This window comes from Neocloeon triangulifer, unplaced genomic scaffold, assembly GCF_031216515.1.
Source record: "Neocloeon triangulifer isolate White Clay Creek 2 clone unplaced genomic scaffold, ASM3121651v1 ptg000014l, whole genome shotgun sequence".
Classification (NCBI taxonomy): Eukaryota; Metazoa; Arthropoda; class Insecta; order Ephemeroptera; family Baetidae; genus Neocloeon; species Neocloeon triangulifer.
Genome location: NW_026775556.1, coordinates 5,767,065 through 5,795,001, shown reverse-complemented (window position 1 = coordinate 5,795,001; position 27,937 = coordinate 5,767,065). Strand labels below are relative to the sequence as shown.

Here is a 27,937-nt window from a genome sequence, read left to right as displayed (position 1 = left end):
AAAAGTGAACCAGCAGGCAGAAGATAAGATCTAAAATTAAAAAGTTCCATAAAAAGTAGCGATAAAGGGTTATTAGGACCCAGACTGGAGTGCAAATTTAAAGTTTTTGACCCTCTCATGGGCAAAACCGGTTACAACTTTTCTGCGCAGGAATATATTTGCAAACAAAACTTTTAAAAAAGGAAGTGGAGGTGTGTGCAAAAATAGTGAGGACGAGAGAGCGCGAAGAGCCGGTTAGCCTTGGAGTTTTATTAGCACTGGCTGTGACGTGGTGGCGTTTTTAGAGGCGTGTGAGCTCGAAAAGCCAAGCTATTGGCCGCAGTCCTTGGTTCGCCAGACAACTACGCAGCCGAGAGCTACCCGAGCGACCGACCAGTCCGTCGTTTGCACTTGCATAGTGTACATTACCACTTGACATTGGCATCTTGGTGAGTCTTCTTCCTGCATTCGCTTTTCTGTATTTTGCACAATTATTTAAATGAGCTATACAATAAACGTGAGACCTCTTTCAATTCCAATAAAAGAATTAAACGCTTTTCTGACATTAAAAATTAGTATTAAAAACATAATTTGGCATCTTGAATTTCATAAATTAAATATTTTAAATCCCTTCAATCGTGAGGTCCAAGATTTGGATTTTAATAATGAATATCTTATTTTGGTGCTCAATTTTTTTGAAAAAAAAAAAAAAATAATAAAGGCCCAATTTTATATTTCATTATTATTGTTGTTTATTTGCCCAAATTTACATATTTTCAATTCAAATTGTGTTGCTGATTTTGACATAGAGCTTGTAGTGATATAATTTTATTTGACTATTCTTGAAAGCATCGTTATTAAAATCTTGGTAAAGGTCAAATTCCTAACATCCTAGAACATTTATAAATTTTATTTTAGCAACTGCTCAGACAGGAAGTGATAAACAGCCGGCTTGATATATTAGACGCCGCGCGCTCTTAGCATTGAAACTTAAACCGACACAAAAAAGAGAAGAGAAAGCTGCAGACTTTCAAGCGATAATGCAATCAGTGTTGCAAAAATATCCACAATCGTAATCATAAAACTGGTCGTGGACTTAATTATTAATGAAGCATTCGCAGGTTTTTTCACTCGTTTTAATATTTAGTTCGCGCCACCTGTTGTGGGGCAACACGTGCCGGCTGTTCACTTTTGGTATAAAACTGAAGGGATTAATAGATATTTATAGCAGGTCGTTTAATTGAACCGTGGGACTTTCGTAGGCGGCTAGCAATTGCTTTCAGGTCACTTGATGGAATTTCCCATCGAGGGTCTTTTATCACTCTAATGACATGTATAGGCATGACGTTCAATAGAATACTATTTAATCATTTGAATCACAGAGAAGGCAATTGCCTTTCTGGTCTATTTGCTGCACATAAGACGTGCGCCGAGTCTCACTTGTTTTATTTGATATTACATATTTGCATATTATCCTACGTGCTGACGTAATACGTAATAATATGTGCCTCTGAGGCGCACAAAGTGAAAGAAAAATAATGTTGTAATGCAATGAAACCTTTCCAGATGGTAGATAAACATGGTATCATTCGGTTAACTCGTTAACTTTCAAAAATGTTGTAGGGTAAATGAAATTTTCAGTAATTTCAACGATTTGATATTAATATTCTTTTCTTCTTTTTTTTTCAGATAAAATAATGCTTGCGTTTAGCCAGAGAATGCGGCGGCGACGCCCGCACAGAATGGATAAAGTGACCAACACGATTTCTGCCGAGGGAACAGCAATATTGTGTTTTCCTCCTGACGGTGCGTATTTTATTTTTAAATCAACCTTCAAAAATATATTTTTGTTTTGGATTCACATTTGACGCGTAAACAGATCCGCGTGCTGTTAAAATTAGTGCACCGGGTACTACATGCCACATAATTATTTTCGGTGTCACCTTTGTTTTACGCAGCTGCCTGGCGCCTGCTTTTCGTTAGCATTCGTCAATATTATATTAGGAAGAGAGCGCGCGCGTGTTGCCACGTGCGCCTCTTTTGCGCCGTCGTTTTGGCATTGTATTTATTAGATTTAGATTTCCAACATCAGACTGCAAAAATTTCACACCTTTTCTTAATATAACCCATAATATTAAAGAAATTTAATTTCATAAATTATAGAACTCATAAATTATCGATTAAAAACTAGAAAAAATGTATGCTGGTATAAAAACAAATAAATTGCTTGAAATATTTTAACCGTTTCTCACCAAAATTTTGCTATCCATTTAAGGAAGTTACGCAGTAAAAATGACAATCGACAATACCGAGAGGTCACGCCTCGAGTCTGCGCCTATCCCAATTTGAAATTCAAACAGTATGGTAAATTTGTTATTCACATCAATTTTATCTGGCCTGATTTTACTAGACAAATAATCATTATAAGAATAACAACAACATTCGTGACAGGAATAGAAATAACCATCCATACTAAATTTGTCAACAGCAATTATGTGAACATTGAGCTAAGTTGGACAAAATACAGTAATTTAATGGTGATGGATACAAAAATCACAAACTGAAGTAATTCTAAAATCATTTTATATTGAAAGAAAAGTATTATCAGTTATTCTTCTTTTGCAATCTAAATATTAGCTTTTTTTATCAATAAAACTTGTATTTTCAATTTTTTTTCGGTCGCGGTTTTACGCTTCCATAAAAAATATCCCTAGTTAAAGTTCTTCTTTGCAAATACGTCCCAAAAAATTTTAATTAGTTGGCAGGGATAAAATACTAAATTGAATGAAGAAAATATTTTAAAGGAAAAAAACTTAAAAAAAATCGCACTTTTAAACCTGATTTGTTCAACGATAATGAGAGCACACCAAAGCTCTTCTCTGACTTTTGTTTCTATTCAATATTTTAGTTGGCACTGTTTCTCAAACACATAAATTTATTAAATTTTTTTATAAGTTTTAGCTAAGTTTCATTTTTTTACTTGAATAAATTATAAATAATATTGTTTGTAAAAGTAGCAATGTAAAAATACTTATTAAAAAAAGTTGGTGACACATTTTTTCACTTATGACAATAAGTCTAGTCGTGTATGAACTTTCTTTCAAATTAAAATTTGCTTGTTAAATTGAAATCATCTGGAATTTTTTGAGTGCTTATTGAGTTAAATTTACTGATCTAATTGTTTATTATTCAAATTTCAGGTTCCTCATTTCGAGGTATGATGACCACAAATTCAAAAGAGCACATGGCCATGGACGAAGACTCGCCGTATGTGTTGTATGGCCGAGAGACACCGACCCCTGGACAGTACAAAGTGACCGTGGCCGACTTGGAGACGGGTCTTCAGTACCACATGGACGCGGTCCAACTGAGGGGCGAGTTGAGGAAACGGGGCAGGTCCATGTCAACAAGCCCCGAAATCATCACCCACTCGACGAGCGCCGCGATTCCCATCGGTGGTGGAGGACACGCGCAAGGTCACGGAGGTCAAGGTGTTGGCTTCGAGGACATCTTCCTGCTGGAGCACTCGTGTCCGCCGAATTTGATCAACGGCGGCTTCCTGGAGGAGAACAGCGAGCTGAGTCCGGTTGGCTCGGACAGCACCCGACTCAGCTCGACCCCAAGTCACAACAGCCCCCTGAGTCCCCTGCCCTCGGCCAAGGACGACGCGCCCCTCGAGGCGTTTTCCAACCCCCAGTTTTCCCTCGAATTCGAAAGCGAGGAGGACACTTTGCAGTTTACGGCCAACACTGTGCACCGCGGCCAAAAGGCGGACATGATCATCCAGAGGCTGATGGCCGGTTCTAAACTCGGAGGCACAAAGTGCGTGGTGCTCGTGGGGCCGTTGCGCTTTTCAGTCAGCGATACGGTCACTACCGATGCCAACATGGCTTGGAGCATGTGAAGAACTTTGTATTAAGGACTTGGGAATTTTATCAAAGTGTATGTATTTTTGAAGATTTGAGATTATTTTATTTTTGGAGGAGATTTTAGTAAAGTCAGTATTTGTATAATTGAAAATTTTACAAGAAGATCGCAATAATGTTGAAAAATTAAAAATTTAACTGATAATTATTGTAGGTTTGCTCTGGTGAGGATTTGTCATGATCAATTGATCATACAAAGCAACAACTATAATTGTATGTGCATCTCTTGTCTAAAGTCTAACTTGAAAAGTAGAAAATGAGATTAATGAATGCTAAGGGTGACGTAAATTAAAATTATAATGTAGTATTTATGTAAAAATGAAAGTTTTCTCATTTCTACTTATAGAAATTAATCCAAATATGTATGATATAGTCTAAAAAATTAATTGTACGTACTTTTCCCATTTTTTAAAAAGCTACTTACAAAGTGTGAATGAAAGTAGCTTTGATTGTTACGCTCAATGAGCTGGAATAATTTCATGTTTCGTCAAACTTTTAAGTGATTATATTTTCCTGAGGTGCCATTATTATTCATAAACCGATTGTGCCATTTCATGTTAATTATTACATTGTTTATGTGAGTGCTACGATTTTATTTAAATAATATGCATTGTCATTGTAAAATTTTGTATACTACTGTAGACCGTACATTTTTGCCGTACTTTTAAAAATAAGAGCGCTGGAATGCAATATTGTTGGGATTGGGGACCATATTCTGTATGATGAACAAATACAAAAGTCAAATTGCATTGCCCAAATGATATGTAATTTAATTTCATCTCCTCTCGCTCTCACTCAAGTTTATGTTGGTTTTAAAAAAGGCGAAATAGAAAAAATTTAATGCTACATAATATTATAGTATGCCGGTTAGCCTCTATGACTTTATAGCTTACGCTATACGCCGTTCATTACACATTAAATAATTATGCTTAAAAGTGGATATTATGAGGTCTTCTTACCTTGGGTGCACGGCGATGGTCGTCATTCATGGTTCATATTTCATAATTTGGTCGCTCCGATGAATCCTACGTCGACTCAAATTCGGCTTGATATGGGTTGCAAATTCCTAAAACCATGTCGGCACACGAAGCACAAAGCCAAATCGGCAAGAACACAATGAAGAAGTGGCCAGCACATTCTTTACATTGGCATATTCAACGACACTAAACAAGTGTGAACAAGTATGACACGGCCCTCCCACCCTCCTGCATGCAGCAGGGCAGCTTTTTGGTGGCAGCTTGGAGCTCCTGTGCAGGCGTAGAGGAAGCGAGCAAATGAGGAAACAAGGAACAAGGCAGGAGGCAGTGTGGGGCAGTGGGTGAAAAATAATACGTTACGTTGGCTTATAATTTAAAACTTAATGCGAAATTTAATTTTTTTCAGTCAATATTCCCATATATTATTAAAAAACAAATAATATGTAAACAAAAAAATTATTTTAGAAAAGAAAAATTTCAAAAATCTAATGTTACTTGATTAAATTTATTTCATTTGTCTATCCCTCTTGGGAATGACACCATAGCGGTTAACAAGTCAGGTCTGCTAAATCTGAAGGGCCGATCAGATCCGATCTTCCTATTTTGGGCCTTTTTGCCCTCTTTTTAAGTATTTTTTTTTTTTTTCATGATTTCTTTTATTTTATAAAAAATTTAAAGACATTTGGAAAAAAATGTATATATAAAGCGCAATATGCGTATTTCTCATGGATTTAGTAAGTAAATTAAGTAAAATCTTAATAAATCCATGCTGTACGTATTATTTTTGTAATCGCGCCTCACGTCATTTTTAGGAATTTTCGAGCGATTGTCAATTGTTTATGTTTATGCTCTCTATTTTGGTTACGCCCATTTCTGCATTCGCCGCTTGAGATTTTGCTGCCTTTGCCAGACCGCTTTTGCATTTTCTAGAATAATCAGGGATTTCGCCCTGATAAACTCTCAGCAGGCAATAATTTTTGCGCAATATGGGAAGCAGGGATGAGCAAATCGAAGCCTTTCGTCTAGAACACGAGTCAGACGAGCACTGGGAGCTGCGTCGCGAGTTTTTGGAGGAGCACTTTGACAAGTTCCACACCAGCAAACTCCTCTGCCTGTCGCACACCTACGTCAACATCGAAGTTCTCGGTTGCAGGTGAGAAGGATATGAAAAAAATCTAAATTTGGGCCTCTGGATTATTAGTTTCAAATTAATAATGAAACAAAAATTGCCAGGTACCCTAATGAGACGATGAAAATAATCGCGGATCTGGCAGCCGGTCTTGGTTCAGCTCATAAGAAAAGAAAGGAGAAGAATGCTCAGCGAATCACCATGGACGCGTCAAATGCTGCGGAGCAGCGAATAAGTAAAAATCTCTCTTAAATTTATCATTTATTTAGTATTACTTATTCTTTTTTTTACAAATAAAATTTTCCTATAAAATTGTATGTATTTTTATGCGATCAAATAATGTCACATATTGATTATATTTTTTGTATTTTCTATTTCAGAACACAGAACTGGTGGTGAATTGCGAAACAACCCTCAGCCGAAGGTTACGTATGGTCCAAGCGTCGTCGGTGGTCCCTCTGTCAACTATGGACCACCGGTGACAGGGAACAGGAACTACGGCTACAGAACTTAATCAGCTCGAATTGTTAGAATCAGCACTATGTATCAGCAGTGCAGTGCAAGAAGGCTAAGTGAGTGGACTCTTTCCAACCATTTTTTTAAGTGCAAGAAGGTATAATTTTATCAACGATTAAAAAAAATCACATTCTTCTTATTCTGGGTGACCAGATTGTTCAAGACTAGAAGAATAATTATATAAAATTTTCATAAGACAAAATATTGTCATAAACTTTGAATAGCAGAAAGCACCTTAATTAAAAAAAAATAGACCTTATTCAAATATCAGAATTGAATTGTTTCAAAAAACTTGTTTTATTAATTGATTACTCATGCAAGGATGTGCAGGTAAAATAAATTGACCCAGGCAGACCCAGGTTTGGGCAATCAATGTTCAGATTGTATTTTCCATCACTTTTAGGACTAACTTTTTTAGAGATTTTGTTCATTTAAAACAAAGATTCAACAAATTTGGTTCTTGAAGAATAAAAAGAAATTTACTGAAGCGCAAGTTCATCATTTCTTTAGGGAAACCATTTTGCTTCAAAATTCAAACTCTGTTATGTACTGTTATGTTAAGGTCGTTATCAATGTTAGTACATATTAAGCATATTAATTTTGGGCTGTACTTTTGAAGGAAAACCGTATGGATATTTTAGTCACTTTTATCAGCTGCTTCACTTTTTTCTCTGACCTGCTGGGCTAAAGTACCCTAAGTGCAATCAATCGGGCCTCCTATCGTCCGGACTTTTGCTCTTTAAAGATAAAGATTCGATAAATCGTTGAGAACGAAGCTCTTGAGCGTATTTCTAAGAATTTCGTGTCAAGCTATTTTTTCTCCATTCAAGGCCTTCAATGCTATAGCGCTTGTTGCTTAAGAGTTGTGAGTTACTGAGTTGAATTTTTTAAAAGAGGATATTATTTTAAATTTATTTTAAACCCTCATTGCCGTTTATTACATACTTAAATAAATAAGTTTTACCGCCCCTTAAAGTGGATCGATAAAATCTATTTGGGCAGCCAACCAAAATCGCTTGCCCTTCCACTGTAAAAAAACATTTTGGCCTTGACGAGTATAAACACAAAAACAGACGCTCTTAATCTTTCCTGCCACAAGTATTACATATATGCGCTAATAATTTTTAAACTTTGCCTAATTACTTTAATTAAAATTCATAGATATTATTTACTATTGCACTAACTTACAATTAGAGAGGTTGACATCCCTAAATACATATATGGAAGTGCAAATCAGATCTGGACCGGCACAATTTGTGAGTTATAAAAATTGCTTTGAGTTGTTTAAGCAATTTAATACATTTAATATTTTGAAACTACATAGGTGCGCACAACTCTAATTGCGTTGATTCCGTTTTTCAAATGCACATTTTGGTATTTTGCAATTTGGAATCAAACACCAGGTACATGGAACGCCGTCCTCAAAGTGCTGCCTGTTTACAGTTTGGTCCTGTTTGTCGTGTGGCAGGGCAAAAAGTGAGAGAGACACCGCTCTGTCTGCATTTTATGAAAAAATAATTTTTAACTCTGTGGTTGACACATTTTTAGAGAGCACGCTTGCAGGAAGTGGATTTTGCTGGGGTTGTTGGTGTCAAGTGTTGGTGACGTTTTCATGGTTTGGAGAACGCAGTTGGTCAATGGCATGGCCACATTTGCCCTCGCGCAAATTTGCTACATCAAGGCGTTTGGCTTCACCCCTTTGAAACCTGAAATTGGTGTCATACTTTTTGCTGGATCAGCAGGGGGTATTCAAAACATTGTGTTTTTTGCTATACAAAAAAATTGACATAAAATATCTTATTTGTTATAATTTTTAATAAAGCCCTGATACTTTTGGTGCCTGGGTTGAAACATGACACATTCCTGCTACTCGGATTGCCTTTCTACAGCGCACTTCTGACCACCATGGCGTGGAGGGCAAACGCTAGATTTTTCGCAAAAGATGTATATAACTTTAAAATTGTTTAAAAATTGAAATTTAAAAAGTTTCATAATTAATTTGTAGCGGACTTGCAAGTGGATCAGGTTAAGCACAGCAATTGGATCAATTTTTTTCCTGCTCTCTGATATGATAATAGGCTTTGATAGATTTTTCTTGCCAATCGAAGATGCTCAAGTAAGTTCTATGATGAAGAAGAAAATGAAACTTTTTAATTAAATTATTATAGGTATATATCATGTCAACTTATTACGTAGCTCAACTTGGAATAGCTTTAAGCGCAGCAGAACCACTACCAAAAGCCAACAAACAAAAATGACAGGCTGACAATGAGCAAGGAAATAAAGTCTTGTGAATTCTTTTGGTATAAACCATTTTATTTATTTTTTATCTCCGCTACAATGCACTACATCACTGCGAATACAAGTATGAACTCAGGGATATTTTGGGCCATGGCTGATTTAACAGCAACATATCAAGTGACCTCAGCGGCACTCTTTTTTTAAGAGAAAGAGAAGAATGGGTACATAAATATACCTTTGGGGTAAAAGATTTTCAATTTCTAGATTCAACAAGATAAAAAATTTACAAAAAAGTTTCATTTGGGAGAACATCCCTTGTTGTGTAGCGCTCTTTATTTTTAGTCAATTGTATGACTCACATTGAGTCGTTGAAGGATTTCTTGTGAAATTTAGGAGCTCGCTTTTGTTCTTGCTCTCGGTTACAACTAGAGAGCAAAAAATAGAACGCTTGAAATGACAATTGAATAGTGCTTTAATTAATGTTGTTCTTTAATTCAGTACCAAAAACATAGATACCTTTCCATACATTGGGTGGAATTAGTTTAACATTGGGCATATTTTCGTATTTAATTATACATTGTAGCAAAGTGAAATTTCATCAAAACTTGCATTTAACAAAACTACAGTACAAATAATAATCTGAGAATGAAAATAAATTACTTTTACACATTTGAAATTCATATTAAATACATAATTATAAATTGTTAAATCATGGTGCCCTACTAAATCAGTAACGGATATCACAATGAGTACCACAACAAGCAGCTTTTTTTTACTTTCTTTGTACGGTGCCAATGACATCCAGTGGCGCAGCGTTAAGATAATCTTTGATGTTAAAATGGAGAGATTGTGGATAATAGCTCCACAACGAATGCAGTTTTAATCACGTCACTTTTCTTAAGTGTTAACAAGATGAAGATTGAATAATAAAGAAAAAGCATCAGGCACACTTCAATTGTCAGTGACCAAGTGCCACGTGCCACATTGCTGTTAGAAAATAATATTTCTACGAACAAGGCTGACAGAAAATGCATAAACTGTTAAGTATTCTTTGAAAAAAATTCATCCTCGAGTCATTTAAAGCAAATCCAGATACAACCTATGTCCATGGGGTTATTTCTTGCACTTCATTCAAGTACAATCGATTATCAATTGTTGGTGCCGAGATAGTCTAAAGTTACAAGACACTTTATATGAATTGAATTTTACAAGAGAAAATTAAAAAGAAAATATAAATTTTATGATAAATAATTTGCCGTCTTCACAGCAACGATATTTGGACAGAGATCTATGCAACATTATCAGCCAATAAAAGCTTGGCGCTCACAATTACAGATGGTCATATATTTTCTTCGTAATCTGGAGTTACTGAAGTGACTGTCAGGCAGCAGCAAAGAAATGACTACCAACAACTGCAGTTGAGGTAAAAAAGCCTTCTGTCACGCAAAATGTTTGTTCCGTTATGAATTCAAACTGCACTGACAGGCAAACAAATGGAAAATTGTGTCGGTTTGTAATCCGAGGAAATTTAAGCCGACGAGATTCTACACACTCGACTCTTTGCTCTCAGCACCCAGCAGGTGTCCACTCTCCATTTCGTTCACTTGCTGAGACTCTTTTTGCAAATTACCAAGACTGCCTAATGCTGCGCTAGTTCTTTGGCGGCAAGTATAAGGGGTGTCACCTGGAGACGGAGTGTCTCGTCCCTGCGCAATTAATAAAAAAAAAAAAAAAAAAAAAATAGTCATAAGTGTTACCAATTACAAAGTGTTAAAATTGCCTGTTTCGAAGGTCCACAGCATGTCGACAAAGCGCAAGGCTTGTCAGTCTTTGGGCAGTCTAGTTCACAGGCCTCGGTCTGGGAGGCAGCCATCAGGGCGTCACCAGGGTACTGGTGCATGAATTTATCAATTGTTTGAAAAGCATGCTTGAAGTTTAAATATCTACCTCAGTAAATTCAGGCTGAATGGTAGTTGAATGTATTCCTTCGTTGTGGAAGAATTCCTTAACCTTTTCAGCAATTTTCATATATTCCGACAAGTTATGGCATCTAAAATATCCAAATAAGAGAAAAAGAGTTTCATTTTCATTTCATTATTTAGATTCAACCCACTTGATATGTGCCGATGCAATAATCCTATCCCCAGCTAATTGCCAGACGTGGAACTCGTGAACAGCTAAAACTCCATCTACTTTTTCTAATAAACTCTTTTGAATAGCGTCAACCTGCAAAAATGTAAAAGATTTAATTTTTACATAAAATTATCACATTAATTATTTTACCTGGATGTGAGTGGGAACAGTCTGGAGGAGAATTAGGGCAGATTCCTGTAAAAGTGGCCAGACAGAATTGAGGATTAGTATGACCAGCACAATACTGAGGGCAGGGTCCATGTAGTAGCGGTACTCCCACTTTGTAAAGGCCACGACGGAGGCCGATATTATTACAATGACAGAGCCCAAAGCGTCTGCAAGAACGTGCAGGAAAACCTAATGAGAGAAAATAAAATTACTAACAATAAGATTGTGTATAAGACGTTAAAATTAAAAATAGTTATGCCTTTATTTATTTTATTTGAATAATTTTTTAAAATTTATTAAAAGTCCAGATTTCATGAAATATTGAATGCAATATAATTTATTTTAATTAAAATCACTCACCCCTCTCATGTTCATGTGTGCAGAGCTGTTGTGCATGTGAGATGAGTGGCGCCTGTTAGAAACCTGCATCTTGCTGTCGTCCACGTTATCCTCGAGTGGAGCCAGCTGCGATAAATGCGTATGCGTTTTGCCAACGCCGTGAGAATGCCCATGTGCAGAGCCGTGTTCTGAATAAATTAATTAGAGTTTCATCAGCAAGGGAAGTTAATATTATAAAAAGTATATGCGAATCTTACCATGAAAAAGAAACAATCCAATCACATTGACAACCAGTCCGATGATACCAACAATTAAAATCAAGTGAGGATCGTGGATTTCCTCAGACTCAATAAACCTGAAGCAGGGGGAAAACATTATTAACAATCAAGAAATAATTAATAGAAGGAATAATTCAAATTACCTTTTACAAGCTTCAACGGTGATAGAAAAACACAAAGCAACAAGAAACACTGCATTTACAAGGGCTCCGAGAACTTCAGCTCTGGCCCAGCCGAAAGTATTTTTCGACCACTTCTTTGGTGACATCTGAAATTTTAATAGAAAAAATCATTTAAAATTTATTTAATTATTATTGCTTATCAGTTATTTAAATTTCTTATGACCTTTTTAAACATCATTTTGTAATAAAATGGAGTGGAATTGATATTTAAATTTTTAAGCAATATGTCTTCTTTTGTAAAGAACAATAGAATTTCATAAAATTATTTCTGCATATTTGCAATAATTGCAGACATTGGGATGTATTATGCGAGCGCCTGTTATCATTCAAACGGCTAGTCCAATTAAATAAAAAATCTCTCGGCATTGTATTCCCCTTATGGCACTCGTGACATAATTTGCAAATGCAACTGATTGACAAGAGGAGGTCTCTATTATGTACCTTTACTGAAAGGAAGGCAATCACTAAGGCTGCGACGTCGCTCAGCATGTGGAAACTGTCGGCCACCAGGGCCATCGAGTTGGTCACATAGCCCACCACGATTTCGACCAGGAAAATAAACGTGGTCAGCCAGAACATGGATATGAGGCGGCACTTTTTGCCCGTGAACTTGCCCATCGTGCTGAGGTGCTTCTTTGTACTGCGATCAAAACAAAAAATGGATGAGAATCAATAAAATTGTCACACTATGTCGCAGCCTGCACAAATAATAACGCACACACAATGTTGCAAAACGTCAATAGCAAACAATTATACAAACACACATGTGCCCTATTCGCCGGAGACGAACAGCAGCTCCAACCGCCGCGTGCCTTATCAAGTGGAACAATAGCTAAATAGCATTATCGATAAAGCTACACATAGTTTTAAAGTGTTGAACTGCAGTGATAATATGTGCGTGAGACTTTGAGTGGATTTGAGATAATGGAACATATGAAGCTGGTAATCAGTGAAAAATTGTTCCTTCTTTGGACTCGAAGCGCACATTCATTCTTCACACTTGTCCTTATGAGCTAACTTTTAAATTTGCCACTACATACCACTATTAGAGGCACAAATCAATCAATTAATTTTGACCAATGTTTAAATACTGTCCACACCTATTTAAAAATATTATTTATTATAAATATCAGACAACTTAATAAGAAATTATTTTAAATTAAAGAAATCGATGAATAACTTTCAAGTAATCTTCCAAAATGCAACATTATTATTTTTTCGTCAAATTTAATGCTTCTTAAAAAGTATGTCTTGTGGAATAAGAATAGCAGTGGTCAAATCTAGAAAAATATTTTCTTTTTAAGTGGAAAAAGTATTGTTTGTATAAATCGAAAATGATTAATAAATATTTTTATTACTTTCATTTACGCTGACAATCCATCCTCCTTCATCCACCTTAAACCAAACTATTAAAAAATTTAAAGGTGAATTTAATAATAATATGGCAGCCTTAATTAAATGAAATAGACAGTTCCAATAATTAATTATACAAGTATTATTACTATTTATTCTTCTCAGTCAATACAAAAAATTTAAATTGGAAAAAAAGAGAAGGGTTTACAATACCTATAAGACAAAATGTATAAAAATTTAACATTTTTCATTCAACCTCAACCCAAACCAGCGGCTGAATTTTTCTATGGAGCTTAAAAGAAATATAATAATGATAATAAGTTAGTTTAGAGCTTTGGTCATTTTTTACTTTCGAAAGCCATATATTAAATTTCATTCACAATTAAATGTGGTTAATGCAGCTTAAGAAAGGGTAGGTTCTCGGATCAGGGTCTGTCATGAAGGTTCAGAAGGTGTTGTCATGGCATTGTACTGATCGAAGGATTTAGAATGTGAACTTTGCAAATTACGCAATAAGTATTTAAGTGTATTTATGAAATTTTATTTTTTTTTACATATTTACAAATTACTAAAAGAAATCGGAAACCATTGAAATTTTTAAGCAAGGCAGGGGAGAAGAGGCTGCGAATCGAGCTAAATGCGTCAGAACGAATAAACACAAGCAAGTGATTCATAATAATGCTAACAGGAAAATTGAAGGAGCTGGAACAATTTCTCCTTGCGCGAGCAGCCGTTTGGTTTGAAATTTAATAATAAACTTTGAAAATAAGCTTTGCGTTCAACCCTTTAATTCTATTAACAATTTCCATTTAGGAAATTACATTGAAAGAAAAAAAATCGAGCAACTTGGATAGTTTGTGAATTAGAGCTCTGTCAACAGTCTTACCCAAAAAGCGAAGGTGGCTGGCGCGGACGGTCCCTGCTGAGGGTGTTTCGCGGGTCGGTTCTCACGCCCTTGATTCGTATCTGCTCATCATCGAAGGTTGCATCGTCTCGTCAGCGGAATTTCCAGCTTTTATGGGTCGGTGGTCGTTTCGTCGTTTACTCGGGAAAGAATTGCACACGGTACCAACTTTAATGATTTTCTGATCTCTCGGCTCTCGCTCGGCAGCTCGTCGTTCTTTTTTCCAACGAGAGGAGAGAGGCCGAGGGCGGGTCGCACACCGAGAGGTGGGGGTGGCAGTCAAAGAGGTACGAGGAGGTACAGCCAAAGAGGCTAGAAAACAGTCGGGCCGAAAACGTAAACAAACGAAGGGGAAGGGAATCCAGTGCTTGCTGCTGCAGAACGATCACACACACGTGTTTTGATTCGACCAAAAACTAAAAGAACTCTTGAATTTGTGAGAAAAGTGTTTTTTTCTAGTGGAATAAACTTGAGCTTGTGCTCGGAGCTTGACGTCGACCTCATCAAACTTTCCACTTTTGAACCGTTGCATTTATTCAGCTAATAATTTTCTTTAAAAATGGCTAACTCATCAGAAGGTAAAATTGAGTTTTCAGACTTTTCAAATATGGAAACAAATAATTTTGGTCTGGGGCAGGTCTGGGGTAAGATTGGTCGCACACCAATAATGCATAATTATTTTGTTAATTGCTGCTTTTTTTATTTCCATCTTTTTAATGAAAATTAGAGACGCTCTTTTTAAATTTTCTCTTTTTTTATCGTTAAAAAATTTAATTTAATCTTGATCTCTTTTTTCAGTGCCAGATTTGGTGCCTTGCGGGAGCGATGAAGAGGACGATGATGAAGCTGCGTGGGATGAGATGGAAGAGACGTCGCAGCCCGTCCAATGTTTGTTTTGCTCAAAAACGTTTCCCTCCATTCTGGAGACAGTGTCGCACGCAGCTGAGGGACACAAATTCGACCTAAAAATTTTATCCAAGAAGTACAACATGGACACCTACTCGTATATCAAATTGGTAAACTTCATTCGAATGCACAACATGGGCGCCGACGAGCTGATGGTCTGCAAAGAGCCCCTCTGGGACCTTGACATGTACCTCAAGCCAGTATTGGAAAATGACCCCTGGCTGATGTATGGTACAGAAGAGGATAGCTTCATTAGAAGTTTAAAATTAAAATTTTATTTTGATGATTTTTAAAATTTCAGATTTTGAGGAGGATCGAGTTTTATCGGAGCCAAGGAATTTCACTCCAACAGGGTATCACGTCGTCAATTCCGAAGACGGAAAGGTCACATTGACTGAGGCGCATTTCCGAGAGCTTCAAAATAACCTCGAAGGGTTGCACATGGCATTGGCACAAAAAAATGATGAAATTCAAATCTTGCAAGGAGACATTGCCCGAATGCGATCTCTGTCCAGAGCATTGCTTGAGGCTGGAATCTCTGATAAATCCTCAGGTAAATATATGCAGCATTGATGATTTGGTGTTTTTATAAATGTGTTTCTAGTTGAGGCTGATTTGGATACGGTGGTTAAAGGGATCAAATTGGAGGATGACGAAGCTTACTTTAGCAGCTATGCCCATTTTGGGATTCATCACGAGATGCTCTCCGTTAGTCAAAATACCCTTTTTCAGATATTATTTTTATGCTGGATATTTTAGGACAAAGTTCGAACCGAAACATATCGCAATGCACTCTTAAGCAACGAAAAACAGATAAAGGGAATCACTGTGTTAGATCTTGGATGTGGAACTGGAATCCTCTCGATGTTTTGCGCGCAGGCAGGTGCTGAAAAAGTGGTGGCTGTTGACCAGTCTGACATTATTTATCATGCAATGGATATAGTTCGGTAATTAATTTACCAACTCTTTGGAACCGTTCATTTTTTACATGCCCTTTCAATTTATAGTGAAAATAAGTTGGAGGACCAAATTCAGCTAATCAAAGGCAGGTTAGAGGACCTTGACAACATTCCGAAAGTGGACGCAATCATATCAGAGTGGATGGGCTACCTACTTCTCTTTGAAGGAATGTTAGACAGTGTAATTCACGCAAGGGATCACCACCTAAAGCCTGGTGGTCTTCTTCTTCCTAACAGATGTGATATGAGCTTGGTTGGATTATCAGATTTGGGCAAGTTCAGGATTTCAAATCTTGAATTAGGTCTTAATTGAAATTTTCAGAGCGGCACAATGAGCTCATTGGATTTTGGGAGGACGTTTACTCTTTCAAAATGAGTGGCCTCAGAAAAGAGACTGTACATGTTCCTGCTGTGGAGATTGCTAGACCAGAATCGGTTGTGACTACTTCTTTTAAGCTTAGAGAACTCGACTTGAACAAATGCACATCCCGCGAGCTCAGTTACTGTGTGCCTTTTGAATTGAAGGCTCTGCACACCTCTGGGGAGGTATTGTCTCCCACCGTCAAATGTATGTAAGGGTTCAATAATTTATTATTTAATTTCAGGTGCTGCTAACTAGTTTGGCCGGATACTTTGATGTCTTTTTTGACCTTGATAACCCAGTCAGCTTTTCTACTGGACCGCTGGCAACTCCAACACACTGGAAGCAAACAGTGTTCTTTTTGGACGAACCATTCTTATTGCAACCAGGTAAATTTAATTTGGTAGGATTTTTCTCCAATATCAAAGTTTCTTTTTGCAGGAGAAATAATCAAAGGGACGTTTGAGTGTTTGCGCCAAAAGAAAGATTGTCGGTCCTTGAAGATTTATATTCAATTGGAGGGAAAAGAGAAATTCCAGTATATCGTCAGTTGATTGCCTGCCGAGCTCATGTAACTTGCGTCTTTCGCTTTTGGCACCTTTATTAGGTTCTGTGACAGGAGCAGTGCATGTACGATCAATCAAGCTTTTTTAATCCATATGTTTAAACGTTTCAACATGTTCAAAACAATTCAATCAACGCAGACTTAAAGAGTCTCTTTTTTTGAACTGCTACAATTTTGTATTTATGTGGCAATAATTGTCAATCATTATATTTACCTTGCTCTGACAAAGATATGCTACAATCAATGTCTAGAAGTTTTTGAAATTATCTTGCACAATTTTAAAGAGGTTGTAACCATTAAAAATTTTTGAATTATAATCAACTAAAATATGCTTACAGATATTTAAATTAAAGAATTTGACTTCTATTGCAAACTTAGTTAAGTCAGATTAGGTGCTCACTAAGAGATGTGTAGCATTGATAAAATTTCTTAACATAAATCAATCACGTTTTGAGCTAAAAAGAATTAAAATAGTGCTTTATAAATTAGAAGCAAAAGAAGTTAATGAATTCTACAAACCAGGTTAAAGATTATAAATCAAGTAATGCAATTGGATTGCTTTCATTATTCACATATATATTTAAATCAAAACAGATCATTTCAGCCGAGTGAGCTATATTACAGTAGAATATTGTTAAGAATTATTTTCCAATATAAACATAAGAATTATCTGTAGTAACCAATAATTTGGTGAATATGAAGCACACAATAAATACATGCTCACACACAAGTGTGGCCCTGCTCAATCAATCTAGCCTACAGTCTGATTCATTTAGCACTACTTATCACCTTCCCTTCTTTGGCCATTGATAAGTTAATGACAATGAAAATATAATTGAAAACAAGGGTGTCAGCAGCAACACTAAAGGATCACAGTGAGAAAGCAAAAGTAAATAGCTAATTTCAGCCTGAGCGACAAATAAAATAACATATTGTTCAACTTGACTTAAAATAAAATAATACAATGCGCATGATTTCATTCAGCAAGAAAAAGCGTAGCATGAAACTATCATAGAATATCATCGTGGGGGTAATAATTTCACAACACTGAAATATTGGATGGGCAACGAAAATATAAGTTTTGGAAGTTTGGCAAGAATGCAAGAGGATTCACCAAATTTTTAAAGTAGACCAAGTCATTTAGAGTAATAGTGTAAAAGAAGGTAAATACAAGTCTTCACGCAACTCACAAGCACTTAAGTACGTTACGAGCAAACTTCAATGGCCAAAATAGTGATGCAGGACAAACATTTTCGCAATAGTCCGCAACCCACGTCACTGACGCTGGTATACAAACGAGCTGTAGAATTTGAGCAGCGAGTCCCTGTTGTAGGGTGGCCGGACAATCTGGCCCACCTCACGCTGTCATATTTCATTCTCGTAATGCCGAACGCGCACCCTCTGCTTGTAGTGGTATTCCTTCAGATAGGCCTTCAACGGCTTTGGAATGTGCAGCTGAGAAATGCCGTCGTAGCTGATGCATGAGCTTACAACAGCTCGTGATAGGTGTTGTAGAGAGAATGGGTAGTTTCGAGGCAGAGGGATGGTCAGCATTGGCTCGAAGAACATGCAACACGTCGGATCCTTATAGTGCTCAATCAATCCACAAACTGTGTCTGAAGAATAGACACCTGGGTCATGTGAGTCGAAGCTAAACCGGTGGTTCCACTGCTCAATCCTGGCATGCAGAGAACGACCATACTTTCGGAAGCTCACAGAGAAGAGGTACTCATCCTGAAGATTAAAAAATTACATTAGAAATTTTTATTTTATTTTTAAGATTTGTCAAAAGAATTAAATCATAGGCATTTTGGATTAAAATTAAAAAATTTGTCTTGGGGTGTATACCTGTGCAGAATCCCTCAGTAAGAAAGAGCCTTCTTGTCTGCCCTCAAGCAGACGCTCAGCCTCGTATCTGTCCATCTTGCCCCAATAAAAACCGCAGGCGGTGATGTGATGCAAATCAGGCACAAGACAGTGAATGTAGTCCACTTGGGTGTGCACCTGTAGATGTAAAAATAAATTAAATTTCAAAAATAAGAACCATTTCTCTTCAACACACCTTATCTGAAGCACTGATTTGTGGTAATTCAAAGGGAACAATTGATTGCGCCTGGTCTGTGTTTGGAGGTGTTCCTATGTGGGCGTGCAAAAGAGCAGCAGCCAGGCCGTCTAACGAAAGCAGATCTGCAGCACCTATTTGATTAAATTGTCTCCGTAAGGAACTAAAACGGCCAAATCCTGAAATTCAAAATTTTTACACTATTAGTTATTACAATACTGATAAAAAAAAACTATAGATAAATTAAACAAAAATGGGTGACCATCCAATTTATATTTAGCAACATTATTCAAAGTAAACATTTAAATTTAAAATAAACTTTGATACCCTAAATTCATACCCAATTTTAGTTTACCTGGTGGCGGTTCCACTCCTTCCCTCATTTCCCTGGCCCTCTCTAGTCTAGCAAGCTCATCACAGTCCTCAGTGGGAAAATCTTCAGGTTTGAATCTTGACAGATCAATTACAGGATCACATCCTACAGCACCTTCCTGATCACTCGGCATCAAATTAGCGGCAGCCACCGCCAGAGCCAAGTTGGCCTGACTTCCGAGTGTACTCGGACAGGAGCTCCTGCGCGCCTTTCTGGCCGCCGCCGCAGCTGCCTCTGCTTCGAGGTCGTCTGGATCTTTCGGTGGGAGGCAGTCGACCTCGGGGAGATCAGGAACATAGGGGGCGGCCGCCTGGAAGACGATGCCTGCGCCCAAGTGGTGCTCGGCTGTACGCCGGTAGCCCGTGCAGACGCACACCTCGCATGCGGCGCTTGGCTGAGGTATGTCTATCGACTCGGAGGTGGTCTTGCTTTGGTTTACTTTCATCTTGCGGCAATTTAATTTGGTAGCCCAGTTCTGCTGGCCCTTTGACTTCTTTTTCTCTGCTTTTGCTTCGGCAGACTCGCTGCTGCGGCCTCGCCTTGATCGTCGTCCGAAAACAAAGGACGTCGCTCTAAAACATTTAATTTTTCAATTAACTGCATGTAACTTGAAATTCAATAAACTACAAACAACACAATTTGTTTAGAAAAAAATTCTCATGATTTTGATTGATATAATCTAGTATAATAGCAGTTGTGAGAAGTTTTGAGGTGGAACTAATCTGTGCGTCAGAAATTCTGCATCGGTAGAGAATGAGTCACAATATTAGTAACTTTTCTAATTATACACCATATATGCCAAGCGTAAATGTTTAAATTCAAAAACAAGTAAATGATACTCTAGCTTTTTTAAACAGCTCAAGCTGATCATACCCAGAAATTTCCTAATTGACCATCTACAAACTAAAAACTGTTTGCTTCTTCAAAGACAAATGTGAACAATAATGCACTACCGTTCCCTAACTTCAACAAATTTGACTATTATTGTTTTTACAGCAGTTATAAAATTATCCTATTCGTTTGTTTATTCAGTGCCAACTAACAATAAGTTCATTTCAATTTTGTATGGAGATGGTATATTTAATATGGAGTTGCCCGTTGCCCTAATGGCCCACAAAACCACAAAGATTATTCAAAGTAAATAGTCTGATTCATATTGAACAAAAATTTAAGAAATAAGCCAATAGATATATTTGAAGAAAATGCAAAATGTGTCCCAGATATCACTAATAAAAATAAATATTGAAATTCTCAGTTCTCTTGACAGCTATATTTAAATCAACTTTCTCTGTTTGCAAATTATCTAAGATTTTGATCTCGAAATTTTTTTTTTTTTAACAATCAATTTTTTACCTTCCAGAGCCTGTAGAAGCTGATGGCTGTTGTGTCTGTGTTACCGGGTCTGACGTGCTAACATTTTCCTGCGAGTTAGATGTCATCGCACTCGACAGCCTTGTCGGCAGAGACAGCCGATGGCCCATGCTAGGCCATGATGCTTCCGATCTGCAAGCACAATTTAGAATAATTCATATAAAAATATGACAAATAAACACCATTAAATTGAGTATGAATATGAAAAACTTCAAATTCAGTTTTTCCTTTCTAATATCAACAATTATTCCAACATTTTCTTTTTAATTTTTTTGTGTTTTTTGTCAAGTCACGTCCCCAAATTGACGGATTAATACTTTTTATGCGATGTGATGTAATATAACAATCAATTTAAAGAATATAGGAAACATTTTTAACACGGTTATGTACTTTTAGTTTGTGTGAAGCAGCTTCGTCAAGAAATGATCTCCTAATTTAAATAATATAACGTCGCACACCTATAGTGTACTTTAATAATAATTATTCAATCAACATGGCATTAAAAATGACTTTAAATTTTTTATCAAATATTCACCAGATATACGTCTTAATTTACAAAACAAACAAAAAATTATGGTTAGGGTAGAAAGTTCCATTTTGATTTTCTATCATACAAGAGCACACGCAGATTTGCTATCAGGAAATGAATCAGCCAGGCCAACCACAGGCGTATAATATGATGACGTTAAACTCCACTATGTATAATGACAAAAATCCAGGAGTGAATGACTGAATGAATCGATCAGTGGCGTTTCTTGACAGCTGCATGTTTGCTCATTGTCAGACAAATATTATTTTCTCATCTCGATCTTACGAAATTGATAATTAAAGACTAAAGACCATCAATCACTAATAATAATATTCTATGTGTGCTGCTCATGGAGAAGAGCTTTAAATGACCACACACCACACACACAAACCGCTGTGTAGACATTTTAAACACATCCTTCGTGTCACTCGAATTGCGCATCAGACCCAATTTGAAATAAAAACGTCGAGCGGAAATATAATTATGAGGATTTGAAATATGTAATGAATGTGATCGGATTGCCTGAGGAATTGCTGGCGATGAGCTGCAATGGACGAAACAAAGTAACCCATAAGATAAAAAAAAAACACGCATGTGTATTTTTATCATCCAATTGAGAGCAAAAGAAGCGAAAGTATAGAGAATATACATATTACATGAAATATTTAATAAAAAAAATGCACCCTTTACCTTTACCCGTGCGTAATACGTGAAAGAATCAATTGAGTAAGTTCAATCTCGGAATCGGTTGTGCCTATTGTGTGTGGCCAACCTTGAGGCTTGAATTAATTGGCTAAAATCGTATGTTATATGAATGAGCAGGGATGGATCCGGGGTTGAGCTGCTGGCTGACGAAATTTCGTTCATACTTGAGAATTCGAACCGGAATCAGACACCGTCGGCCACGTCCGAGCTCTGAATGCGTCGAGACTCAAGACAACCGAGATTATCAAAAGCCTTCCCGAGCTCGTCACGAAAATTTTGGGCAATATACGTAGATAATTACGCAAACATGGCTCATCACAGAGAGAATGAATGGGCCAGACTTTCTCCATCCCCGAGTGTCGAATTTGCGGCGCACATCGCCCTTCTCGAATTGATTACTCACCTAGAAGCGGATTTCGACTTCTTTCCGGAGGATTTAATTTTTGTAATCGTAGGTACCGCCGTGAGAAGCTGCGAAAAGTGCAATTTTGGGCTGCTACCTCGAATGCTGCGATCTCCTTTCCTTATGCTACATTTATGGAGGACGTCCTGACGTCACTCGTGACATCACTTGGCAATTGTTTTCGTAAAATGATCAAAGGGATGCCGATATTCGCCGAGTCGGATGTGAACTTTGCGCGGTTCAAATTTTGCGCGTTGAATTTCACTGTTGCAACAGTGAAATGCTGTAAACAATAATTTACTAAAATCAACATGGCTGGAGTATCGTGTCCTTTTCGTTAAGTATTTTCCCTGAGCGTTCAAGGCCGACCGTCTAGAGAGCGCCACCGACTGGAATGTTCCTCTCGTTCCATGTATGTTCCACCGCTCGTTCGCTGTTCTGCGACAATGAAAATGGGCTGCCGTGGAGCTGCATGAACGAACCTGCCCGCCCCAGCCAGGCAGCCATAGACTAGATCAACAGCCAATGGGTGGACGCTAAACAAAATTGAACAGCAACACCGCTCCGCTTTTCCGATTCCGACCATCTTTTTATGCTTGGGTTCAAAACAGACAATGAGTTTTGGGATTTGGGATAATTCGGGGTGAATACGGCACACTACTTCCTTTCAGCAGAGGGTAACACTTGTTGTTCGTGCTCGTAAGGTGTGTTTTGTGTGTTCTTTTGCGTACCGGCGTCATTATTGCCACTTCTTCACCGACGGAAGAAGGGAACGCCAGAATTAACTTCTTCCCATATAACTGTTGTTTCCGTTCCATGCGTGTTTCATTTTATTTATTTTTGAGTTGGTTTATTAAATTTGCTTACATCCTGTTTTAAAAGAATTAACATTTTTCTGCGCTTTTGCTGATTGAAGAAATCAAATTTGCTAAAAACAATATGTACATAAATTTATTTTATAATTTAATGCTGTTCATTGCCAATTAAATTGTTTTAAGGTGTAATGTTCAATCTGTAAAAAACTTTTAATTTAAGCATGTATTTTGTAAAATTTTCTAGAAATGGACGTGGTTCAGGTAAACCCTGTTCCGGAAGAAACAGCTCCCGAAAAAGAGGAGCTGAGCAAAGATCAACCTGTCGAAGTACCTGCTGAACAACCGAACCCTGAGACAGCCCCAGAGACGGAGTTTACTCCCCAAGAAGAGTCTTCTGTAAAAGTGGAAAAATTTGAAGTTCCTTGCGAAAATGGAACCGACTCATCAAACGGCAGCACAAGCAATGGTTAGCAATTTTGAAACCTACAGGTTTTGCAGACATAAACAACAATTTTTTGCAGGCGTTGCAGAGGAGAAAATGGATGAGCATGCGAATATTGAAAAAACTGAAGAGAAAGACTGTCCAACGACAAACAACGAGAGCTCTGGGGAGACAGTTGATCTAACTATGAAGTGTGTTATCTGCAATACGTCCATGACGAAAGCAGACAGACCACTGCTTTTGGAATGTCTTCATTCTGCCTGCAGTGGCTGCATTGACACGAAACTCTCAGAAAAGAGCAATCAAGAAATTATAGGTTTGTTTAATATAGATGTTAAAAAAGAACTTGAAATATCAAATTATTACTTTCAGATAATGGAATATTGTGTGCCCACTGCAACATATCCACGATTCAGAGTAAATTGATTGAAGATCGATTTATTATTGAGCAAGACAAGACTAGCACAGCTAACGAGAGTGAGAAAGATGAATTTTGTACAAGTTGTGAGGAAAACATAGCAGCTACAAGCTACTGCCAGGACTGCAGCGAATTTTTGTGTGATGGTTGTGTGCAAGCGCATCGAAGAGTGAAAGTGACTAAAGATCACACAATCGTTGACAAAAATCAAGCAGCTGAAATGCAGAAAAGCAGTAACCAGACTCAAGCAGCTGAACTCCACTGCCCCATTCATCCTGTTGTGAGCAGATTTTAATTTAATTAATATGTGCAAAATTAATTTTGGTACTTCATTTTTAGGAAACTCTCTCCCTCTTCTGTGAGATGTGTGACCAACTAACATGCAGGGATTGCCAGCTTCTCTCTCACCGAAATCATAGCTTTAAATTTGTGAATGAAATTGCGTCGGAGGCAAGAAGATCATTGATGGACTTACTCTCAGAAGTCAAGTATGAATAATATATTATTGAGGTATGATTTGCAGTTCTAATGATTTTGTTATCAATACAGATATAAACGAACCTTGCTTGAGAGTGCTGTCACAGTAATTGACGGGCGTAGCAAAGCGATTGTTTCCAAAAAGGATCAACTTCTTACAGATATAACCAACGTCATTGTGCAGTAAATTTAAATTTTTAATTTCAAGTTGAACATTATTCAAATTCAAATTATTTTAGGCTCACCAATGTCATCAACAAACGTTGCAAGAAAATTGTGCAGTGCCTAAACGAAGTGTGTGAAGAAAAACAAAGAACGTTGGAAGACAAGCGGGCAACACTTGAACAAATCACCAAACTGACGGACCATTGCATAACAGCTGTGTCGCACCAACTCGAAACCGGCTCCGACTTAGCGCTTCTATTTTCCAAGAAGTAATTTCTTTGTTACTCTGTTACTGATATCCTAATCCATTTTTAAATGTCTCAGGACCATAGTTGGCCATTTGAATCGAATCAAAAGTAGACGAGCAGATATTCCTAATCCTGACATTCCTGTTCGAATTCAGTTTGTTGTTAACAAAATTGAATCTGTTTGCAATGGTAAGTCAAATCAGTCTTAAAATTTTTTAAATGTATTTATTATAATATTGAATTCTAGTTCTTAACACCTTGGGAGGCATAATTGTAGACGGACGCTACATGACATGTGACAAATTAATCACAGCTGCTCAGGACAGCACCTCACCAGGTCCGCCTGCAGCTCCTCAGCCGCCACCGCCTCCACCTCACCGACAGCAGCCCATGCCTATTTTGCCTATGCAGCAGCAACAGCCGCAGCAGCACCATTCTCAACACCAATTCCAGCGTCAAGGTGCTCGAACCTTGCAGCAATCGGTAGTGCCACCTAATATGGTCATACACAACACTCAACCCCCATCGTGCCTCAACATGCCTTCCAGTGTCACCATTAGACCCGCTGGCAATCCGCATCAGGTAATTATTTCATATTTTCTGTTTATTCCAAAGTAAAAGTAGGTGAATAATTTTGGCTTGAAGGTCACTTCCTCCACTCATCCTGGACCCTTGAGAAATCTTCTGTCTCCTCCAATGGCGATGCCTAATATGCCCAGAGGTCGTTCCCCCATCACCATTAACTACAGACCCCAGTCAACAATGGCAATGAGCAGCCCCTTGTATAACCAAATCATGCCCCAACAGCAAACGGCGCTAATGCAAAAGAATCAAATTCTCCATCAGCACCTCCAACCTAAAGTAAGTCACCAGCAGCAACAACACCAGCAGCAGCAGCAGCAACAACACCAGCAGCAACAACAACACCAGCAGCAACAAATCCAACAGCAACAGCAGCAATATCAGTTGCAGCAACAATATCAGCAGCAAATGCAGCAAAAGCAGAGACAACAACAGCAGCAGCAACAGCAACTCTTAGTTCAACAGCAACTCCAGAAATTACCATCGAGCATAACGATAAATCAGCCGGGCGGAATGACCATGTATAGTTTCAATAAGTATGGACATATTTTTATAAATTCATATTTCTCTTGTGTTTTAGAACTACTACGCCTCAAGTTTCTCAGCCCGACTGGGTTCTTCCTCCTGACCGGCACCAACAACAGCCAACCCCTCCACACACTCAACCCCCTAATGACAATTTCAAAATCACCCTGAGCAGCCAATGGATGAATCAAGGGGAGCAGGTTACCTCTTCGGGCAGCAGGTCCACTCCTTCACCTGCAAACTCGAGAAACTCGTTGGATGCAGGCGGACAGCTAGATTCCTTCTGTCAAGTAGTTTGTCACCAAAAACCGTAAATTGCACACAAGACTAATGCTTTTATTTCTAGAATTCAATGAAGGACCTCTTCAGCTATTTGGATTCAAACAAACAGTCCAGTAGCAAGGCAGGTTCCAGTGAAACTGCAGGGACTGTTGTTGACAGTTCGACTGGATCCCCTGGAATGAAGCAGACACCCCCTGTCGAAAGTAATCTATTCTCTGACTTGAAAGGGAGTAATATTGAATAAGATTTTAATTTCAGCTCCAGCAACAAATGATGCTCTGTCTACTGATACGGATATGTTCTCCAAGGACGATGCCGACCCTAATGATGACTGGTGTGCCGTCTGCATGGATGGTGGGGACCTTGTTTGCTGCGATCGGTGCCCGAAAGTTTTCCACACTTACTGCCACATCCCAAATTTGGGCTCCATTGATCAGTAAGTTTATTCTTTTTATTATTTAAAAAAAAAATTAATAATAAATTTTCCTTAATGCAGAATTCCAGATTCATGGCAATGTTTGCTATGTACAAACATTAACGACATCAAAAGACTTGCAAACAAAAACCCAGAAGGCGTTCTAACAACTGCAGAGATGAGACTGGCACAGCGGTGCTTGCTTGAACTCTACAGCCAAGTTGATATGAGCCAATCTTTCCGAGAGCCCGTCAATGCGGAAGTACATTTTTCAAACTCTAGATGATCTTGAATTAATTTAAACCCATATTGCAGCTGTTCCCTGATTACTTGGAGCGCATTCAGAGACCCATGTCTTTAGACGTCATTAAGAAAAATGTGGAACCTGGACATGAAGGCTGTTACAAATCGTACAGTCAGTTCATCACAGACGTTCGTCAAATTTTTAGGAATGCTTACCTTTACAATGAAGTAATCCCAAATTGTATTGCATAGGATTATTTTATTTTAATTTTTTGCTTATTATTATTATAGAAGGGGTCATCTGTTTATAACGCTGCCCAATCATTAGAGGCCGTGTTTGAGAAGCTCGTCCACTTATACACTCCCAAATACTCAAAGAGGTCTGCGGCAACGATGAGCAGCAATAGAAGAAGCCTGGATGCAGAAGACGAAGAACCGGCAAAGAAATTGCGCAAATCAGTCTCACCTCAATTCTGATTAGAAACAAACTTGCCCAGTGCAGTGGACACTTCAAGTTGATTTTAATTTAATTCATCTTGCAATTTGAAGTAAAACAAAATATTTAAATGCAACTACTCTCACAAAAGTGCCGGAATCATGTTATTAATACAAATAAATTCTTAATACTATGTAAGAGTGCAAGTTAGGCTGTGTGAAAATGGGTGGCTGAATCGAGTGAATGTGTGAGCTTAATTGTTAAAAAAAGGAGCTACCACTATCATTGAAACGCTTTTGCAAATATGTGAACAACTCAATATTATGCTTCCGTATTTTTCCAAGAATATAATATGAACGATTATAATTATAAGCTCGTGTAAAGCTCACGATTTTTTTTTTTTAGTTTTAAAGGAGTTTGAACTTTTGGCATTGTTTTTTAGTTTAAATAAAAATTAATTTTAAAATAAAATTTATTAAAAAATGTGCATTTTTTATTGAATTGAAAAAAAATACAATATTATTGTACTG

General features: G+C 37.6%; 7 protein-coding genes across 17 annotated transcripts; 5 read left to right on the top strand and 2 right to left on the bottom strand.

The window, feature by feature from the left end:
• Positions 1 to 21: 21 nt before the first annotated feature.
• Positions 22 to 4,677, top strand: LOC132201304 (uncharacterized). 2 transcript variants are annotated; one of them, XM_059627361.1, is made up of 3 exons: positions 22 to 428; positions 1,669 to 1,785; positions 3,180 to 4,676. In XM_059627361.1, exons 2-3 carry the CDS (start codon positions 1,677 to 1,679, stop codon positions 3,881 to 3,883), a joined length of 813 nt encoding a protein of 270 aa, XP_059483344.1. In that variant the 5' UTR covers positions 22 to 428; positions 1,669 to 1,676; the 3' UTR covers positions 3,884 to 4,676. The 2 variants fall into 2 exon arrangements, with proteins under 2 accessions (XP_059483344.1, XP_059483345.1); XM_059627362.1 differs by lacking the exon at positions 22 to 428 and adding an exon at positions 1,510 to 1,603 and having other exon boundaries at positions 3,180 to 4,677.
• Positions 4,678 to 5,745: 1,068 nt separating this feature from the next.
• On the top strand, positions 5,746 to 7,014 carry LOC132201201 (partner of xrn-2 protein 1). Its single transcript, XM_059627181.1, has 3 exons — positions 5,746 to 6,035; positions 6,116 to 6,246; positions 6,392 to 7,014. Exons 1-3 carry the CDS (start codon positions 5,869 to 5,871, stop codon positions 6,523 to 6,525), a joined length of 432 nt encoding a protein of 143 aa, XP_059483164.1. The 5' UTR covers positions 5,746 to 5,868; the 3' UTR covers positions 6,526 to 7,014.
• A 244-nt stretch (positions 7,015 to 7,258) lies between these two features.
• LOC132201776 (lysoplasmalogenase-like protein TMEM86A) lies at positions 7,259 to 8,852 on the top strand. Of its 4 annotated transcripts, XM_059628232.1 has the most exons (8): positions 7,299 to 7,392; positions 7,504 to 7,625; positions 7,689 to 7,783; positions 7,852 to 8,003; positions 8,076 to 8,272; positions 8,350 to 8,471; positions 8,533 to 8,643; positions 8,696 to 8,852. In XM_059628232.1, exons 3-8 carry the CDS (start codon positions 7,748 to 7,750, stop codon positions 8,783 to 8,785), a joined length of 708 nt encoding a protein of 235 aa, XP_059484215.1. In that variant the 5' UTR covers positions 7,299 to 7,392; positions 7,504 to 7,625; positions 7,689 to 7,747; the 3' UTR covers positions 8,786 to 8,852. The 4 variants fall into 4 exon arrangements, with proteins under 4 accessions (XP_059484216.1, XP_059484215.1, XP_059484214.1 ...); XM_059628233.1 differs by lacking the exon at positions 7,504 to 7,625 and having other exon boundaries at positions 7,259 to 7,392; XM_059628231.1 differs by having other exon boundaries at positions 7,336 to 7,625.
• A 1,443-nt stretch (positions 8,853 to 10,295) lies between these two features.
• On the bottom strand, positions 10,296 to 14,353 carry LOC132201772 (proton-coupled zinc antiporter SLC30A1). The gene is made up of 10 exons (XM_059628226.1): positions 14,108 to 14,353; positions 12,310 to 12,508; positions 11,830 to 11,954; positions 11,666 to 11,763; positions 11,430 to 11,596; positions 11,052 to 11,258; positions 10,882 to 10,994; positions 10,716 to 10,818; positions 10,549 to 10,659; positions 10,296 to 10,474 (listed from the first exon to the last, which is right to left on the bottom strand). The coding sequence occupies exons 2-10, from the start codon at positions 12,484 to 12,486 to the stop codon at positions 10,313 to 10,315; spliced, it is 1,263 nt and encodes a 420-aa protein (XP_059484209.1). The 5' UTR covers positions 12,487 to 12,508; positions 14,108 to 14,353; the 3' UTR covers positions 10,296 to 10,312.
• Positions 14,354 to 14,445: 92 nt separating this feature from the next.
• On the top strand, positions 14,446 to 17,056 carry LOC132201769 (protein arginine N-methyltransferase 1). The gene is made up of 9 exons (XM_059628219.1): positions 14,446 to 14,703; positions 14,924 to 15,262; positions 15,333 to 15,584; positions 15,636 to 15,739; positions 15,791 to 15,978; positions 16,039 to 16,262; positions 16,313 to 16,536; positions 16,596 to 16,740; positions 16,793 to 17,056. The coding sequence occupies exons 1-9, from the start codon at positions 14,685 to 14,687 to the stop codon at positions 16,903 to 16,905; spliced, it is 1,608 nt and encodes a 535-aa protein (XP_059484202.1). The 5' UTR covers positions 14,446 to 14,684; the 3' UTR covers positions 16,906 to 17,056.
• Positions 17,057 to 17,471: 415 nt separating this feature from the next.
• On the bottom strand, positions 17,472 to 22,531 carry LOC132201770 (suppressor of cytokine signaling 5). Of its 4 annotated transcripts, none has more exons than XM_059628220.1 (6): positions 22,360 to 22,531; positions 20,705 to 20,854; positions 19,319 to 19,923; positions 18,979 to 19,157; positions 18,765 to 18,920; positions 17,472 to 18,650 (listed from the first exon to the last, which is right to left on the bottom strand). In XM_059628220.1, exons 2-6 carry the CDS (start codon positions 20,830 to 20,832, stop codon positions 18,282 to 18,284), a joined length of 1,437 nt encoding a protein of 478 aa, XP_059484203.1. In that variant the 5' UTR covers positions 20,833 to 20,854; positions 22,360 to 22,531; the 3' UTR covers positions 17,472 to 18,281. The 4 variants fall into 4 exon arrangements, with proteins under 4 accessions (XP_059484203.1, XP_059484207.1, XP_059484206.1 ...); XM_059628224.1 differs by having other exon boundaries at positions 19,334 to 19,923; positions 22,360 to 22,525; XM_059628223.1 differs by lacking the exon at positions 22,360 to 22,531 and adding an exon at positions 22,121 to 22,310.
• A 311-nt stretch (positions 22,532 to 22,842) lies between these two features.
• Positions 22,843 to 27,811, top strand: LOC132201765 (E3 ubiquitin-protein ligase TRIM33-like). 4 transcript variants are annotated; one of them, XM_059628211.1, is made up of 16 exons: positions 22,843 to 23,036; positions 23,419 to 23,640; positions 23,696 to 23,932; positions 23,989 to 24,314; positions 24,374 to 24,522; positions 24,584 to 24,694; positions 24,751 to 24,945; positions 25,001 to 25,113; positions 25,172 to 25,506; positions 25,549 to 26,027; positions 26,087 to 26,324; positions 26,378 to 26,516; positions 26,572 to 26,749; positions 26,810 to 26,990; positions 27,044 to 27,199; positions 27,263 to 27,811. In XM_059628211.1, exons 2-16 carry the CDS (start codon positions 23,421 to 23,423, stop codon positions 27,446 to 27,448), a joined length of 3,243 nt encoding a protein of 1,080 aa, XP_059484194.1. In that variant the 5' UTR covers positions 22,843 to 23,036; positions 23,419 to 23,420; the 3' UTR covers positions 27,449 to 27,811. The 4 variants fall into 4 exon arrangements, with proteins under 4 accessions (XP_059484194.1, XP_059484196.1, XP_059484195.1 ...); XM_059628213.1 differs by having other exon boundaries at positions 22,844 to 23,063; positions 25,570 to 26,027; XM_059628212.1 differs by having other exon boundaries at positions 22,844 to 23,063; positions 26,087 to 26,321.
• Positions 27,812 to 27,937: the final 126 nt, after the last annotated feature.

Bases quoted from the DNA above. Each gene is read 5' to 3' on its own strand.
- LOC132201304 (XM_059627362.1), top strand. From the start codon at position 1,677: ATGCTTGCGTTTAGCCAGAGAATGCGGCGGCGACGCCCGCACAGAATG. The intron at 1,786-3,179 runs GTGCGTATTTTA...TTCAAATTTCAG, and splicing joins ATTGTGTTTTCCTCCTGACG to GTTCCTCATTTCGAGGTATG.
- LOC132201201 (XM_059627181.1), top strand. From the start codon at position 5,869: ATGGGAAGCAGGGATGAGCAAATCGAAGCCTTTCGTCTAGAACACGAG. The intron at 6,036-6,115 runs GTGAGAAGGATA...AAAAATTGCCAG, and splicing joins ATCGAAGTTCTCGGTTGCAG to GTACCCTAATGAGACGATGA. The intron at 6,247-6,391 runs GTAAAAATCTCT...TTTCTATTTCAG, and splicing joins TGCTGCGGAGCAGCGAATAA to AACACAGAACTGGTGGTGAA.
- LOC132201776 (XM_059628233.1), top strand. From the start codon at position 7,748: ATGGAAGTGCAAATCAGATCTGGACCGGCACAATTT. The intron at 8,004-8,075 runs GTGAGAGAGACA...ACACATTTTTAG, and splicing joins GTCGTGTGGCAGGGCAAAAA to AGAGCACGCTTGCAGGAAGT. The intron at 8,472-8,532 runs GTATATAACTTT...ATTAATTTGTAG, and splicing joins CTAGATTTTTCGCAAAAGAT to CGGACTTGCAAGTGGATCAG.
- LOC132201772 (XM_059628226.1), bottom strand. From the start codon at position 12,486: ATGGGCAAGTTCACGGGCAAAAAGTGCCGCCTCATATCCATGTTCTGG. The intron at 11,597-11,665 runs GTAAGATTCGCA...TAATTTATTCAG, and splicing joins TGGATTGTTTCTTTTTCATG to AACACGGCTCTGCACATGGG. The intron at 10,660-10,715 runs GTAGATATTTAA...TTCATGCACCAG, and splicing joins TTCAGCCTGAATTTACTGAG to TACCCTGGTGACGCCCTGAT.
- LOC132201769 (XM_059628219.1), top strand. The intron at 15,263-15,332 runs GTACAGAAGAGG...TTAAAATTTCAG, and splicing joins TGACCCCTGGCTGATGTATG to ATTTTGAGGAGGATCGAGTT. The intron at 16,537-16,595 runs GTATTGTCTCCC...ATTTAATTTCAG, and splicing joins CTCTGCACACCTCTGGGGAG to GTGCTGCTAACTAGTTTGGC.
- LOC132201770 (XM_059628220.1), bottom strand. From the start codon at position 20,832: ATGGGCCATCGGCTGTCTCTGCCGACAAGGCTGTCGAGTGCGATGACA. The intron at 19,158-19,318 runs GTATGAATTTAG...TTTGAATTTCAG, and splicing joins ACCAGGTAAACTAAAATTGG to GATTTGGCCGTTTTAGTTCC. The intron at 18,651-18,764 runs GTATACACCCCA...TTTAATCTTCAG, and splicing joins TACTGAGGGATTCTGCACAG to GATGAGTACCTCTTCTCTGT.
- LOC132201765 (XM_059628211.1), top strand. From the start codon at position 23,421: ATGGACGTGGTTCAGGTAAACCCTGTTCCGGAAGAAACAGCTCCCGAA. The intron at 24,695-24,750 runs GTAAATTTAAAT...AAATTATTTTAG, and splicing joins ATAACCAACGTCATTGTGCA to GCTCACCAATGTCATCAACA. The intron at 26,028-26,086 runs GTATAGTTTCAA...CTTGTGTTTTAG, and splicing joins CAGCCGGGCGGAATGACCAT to AACTACTACGCCTCAAGTTT.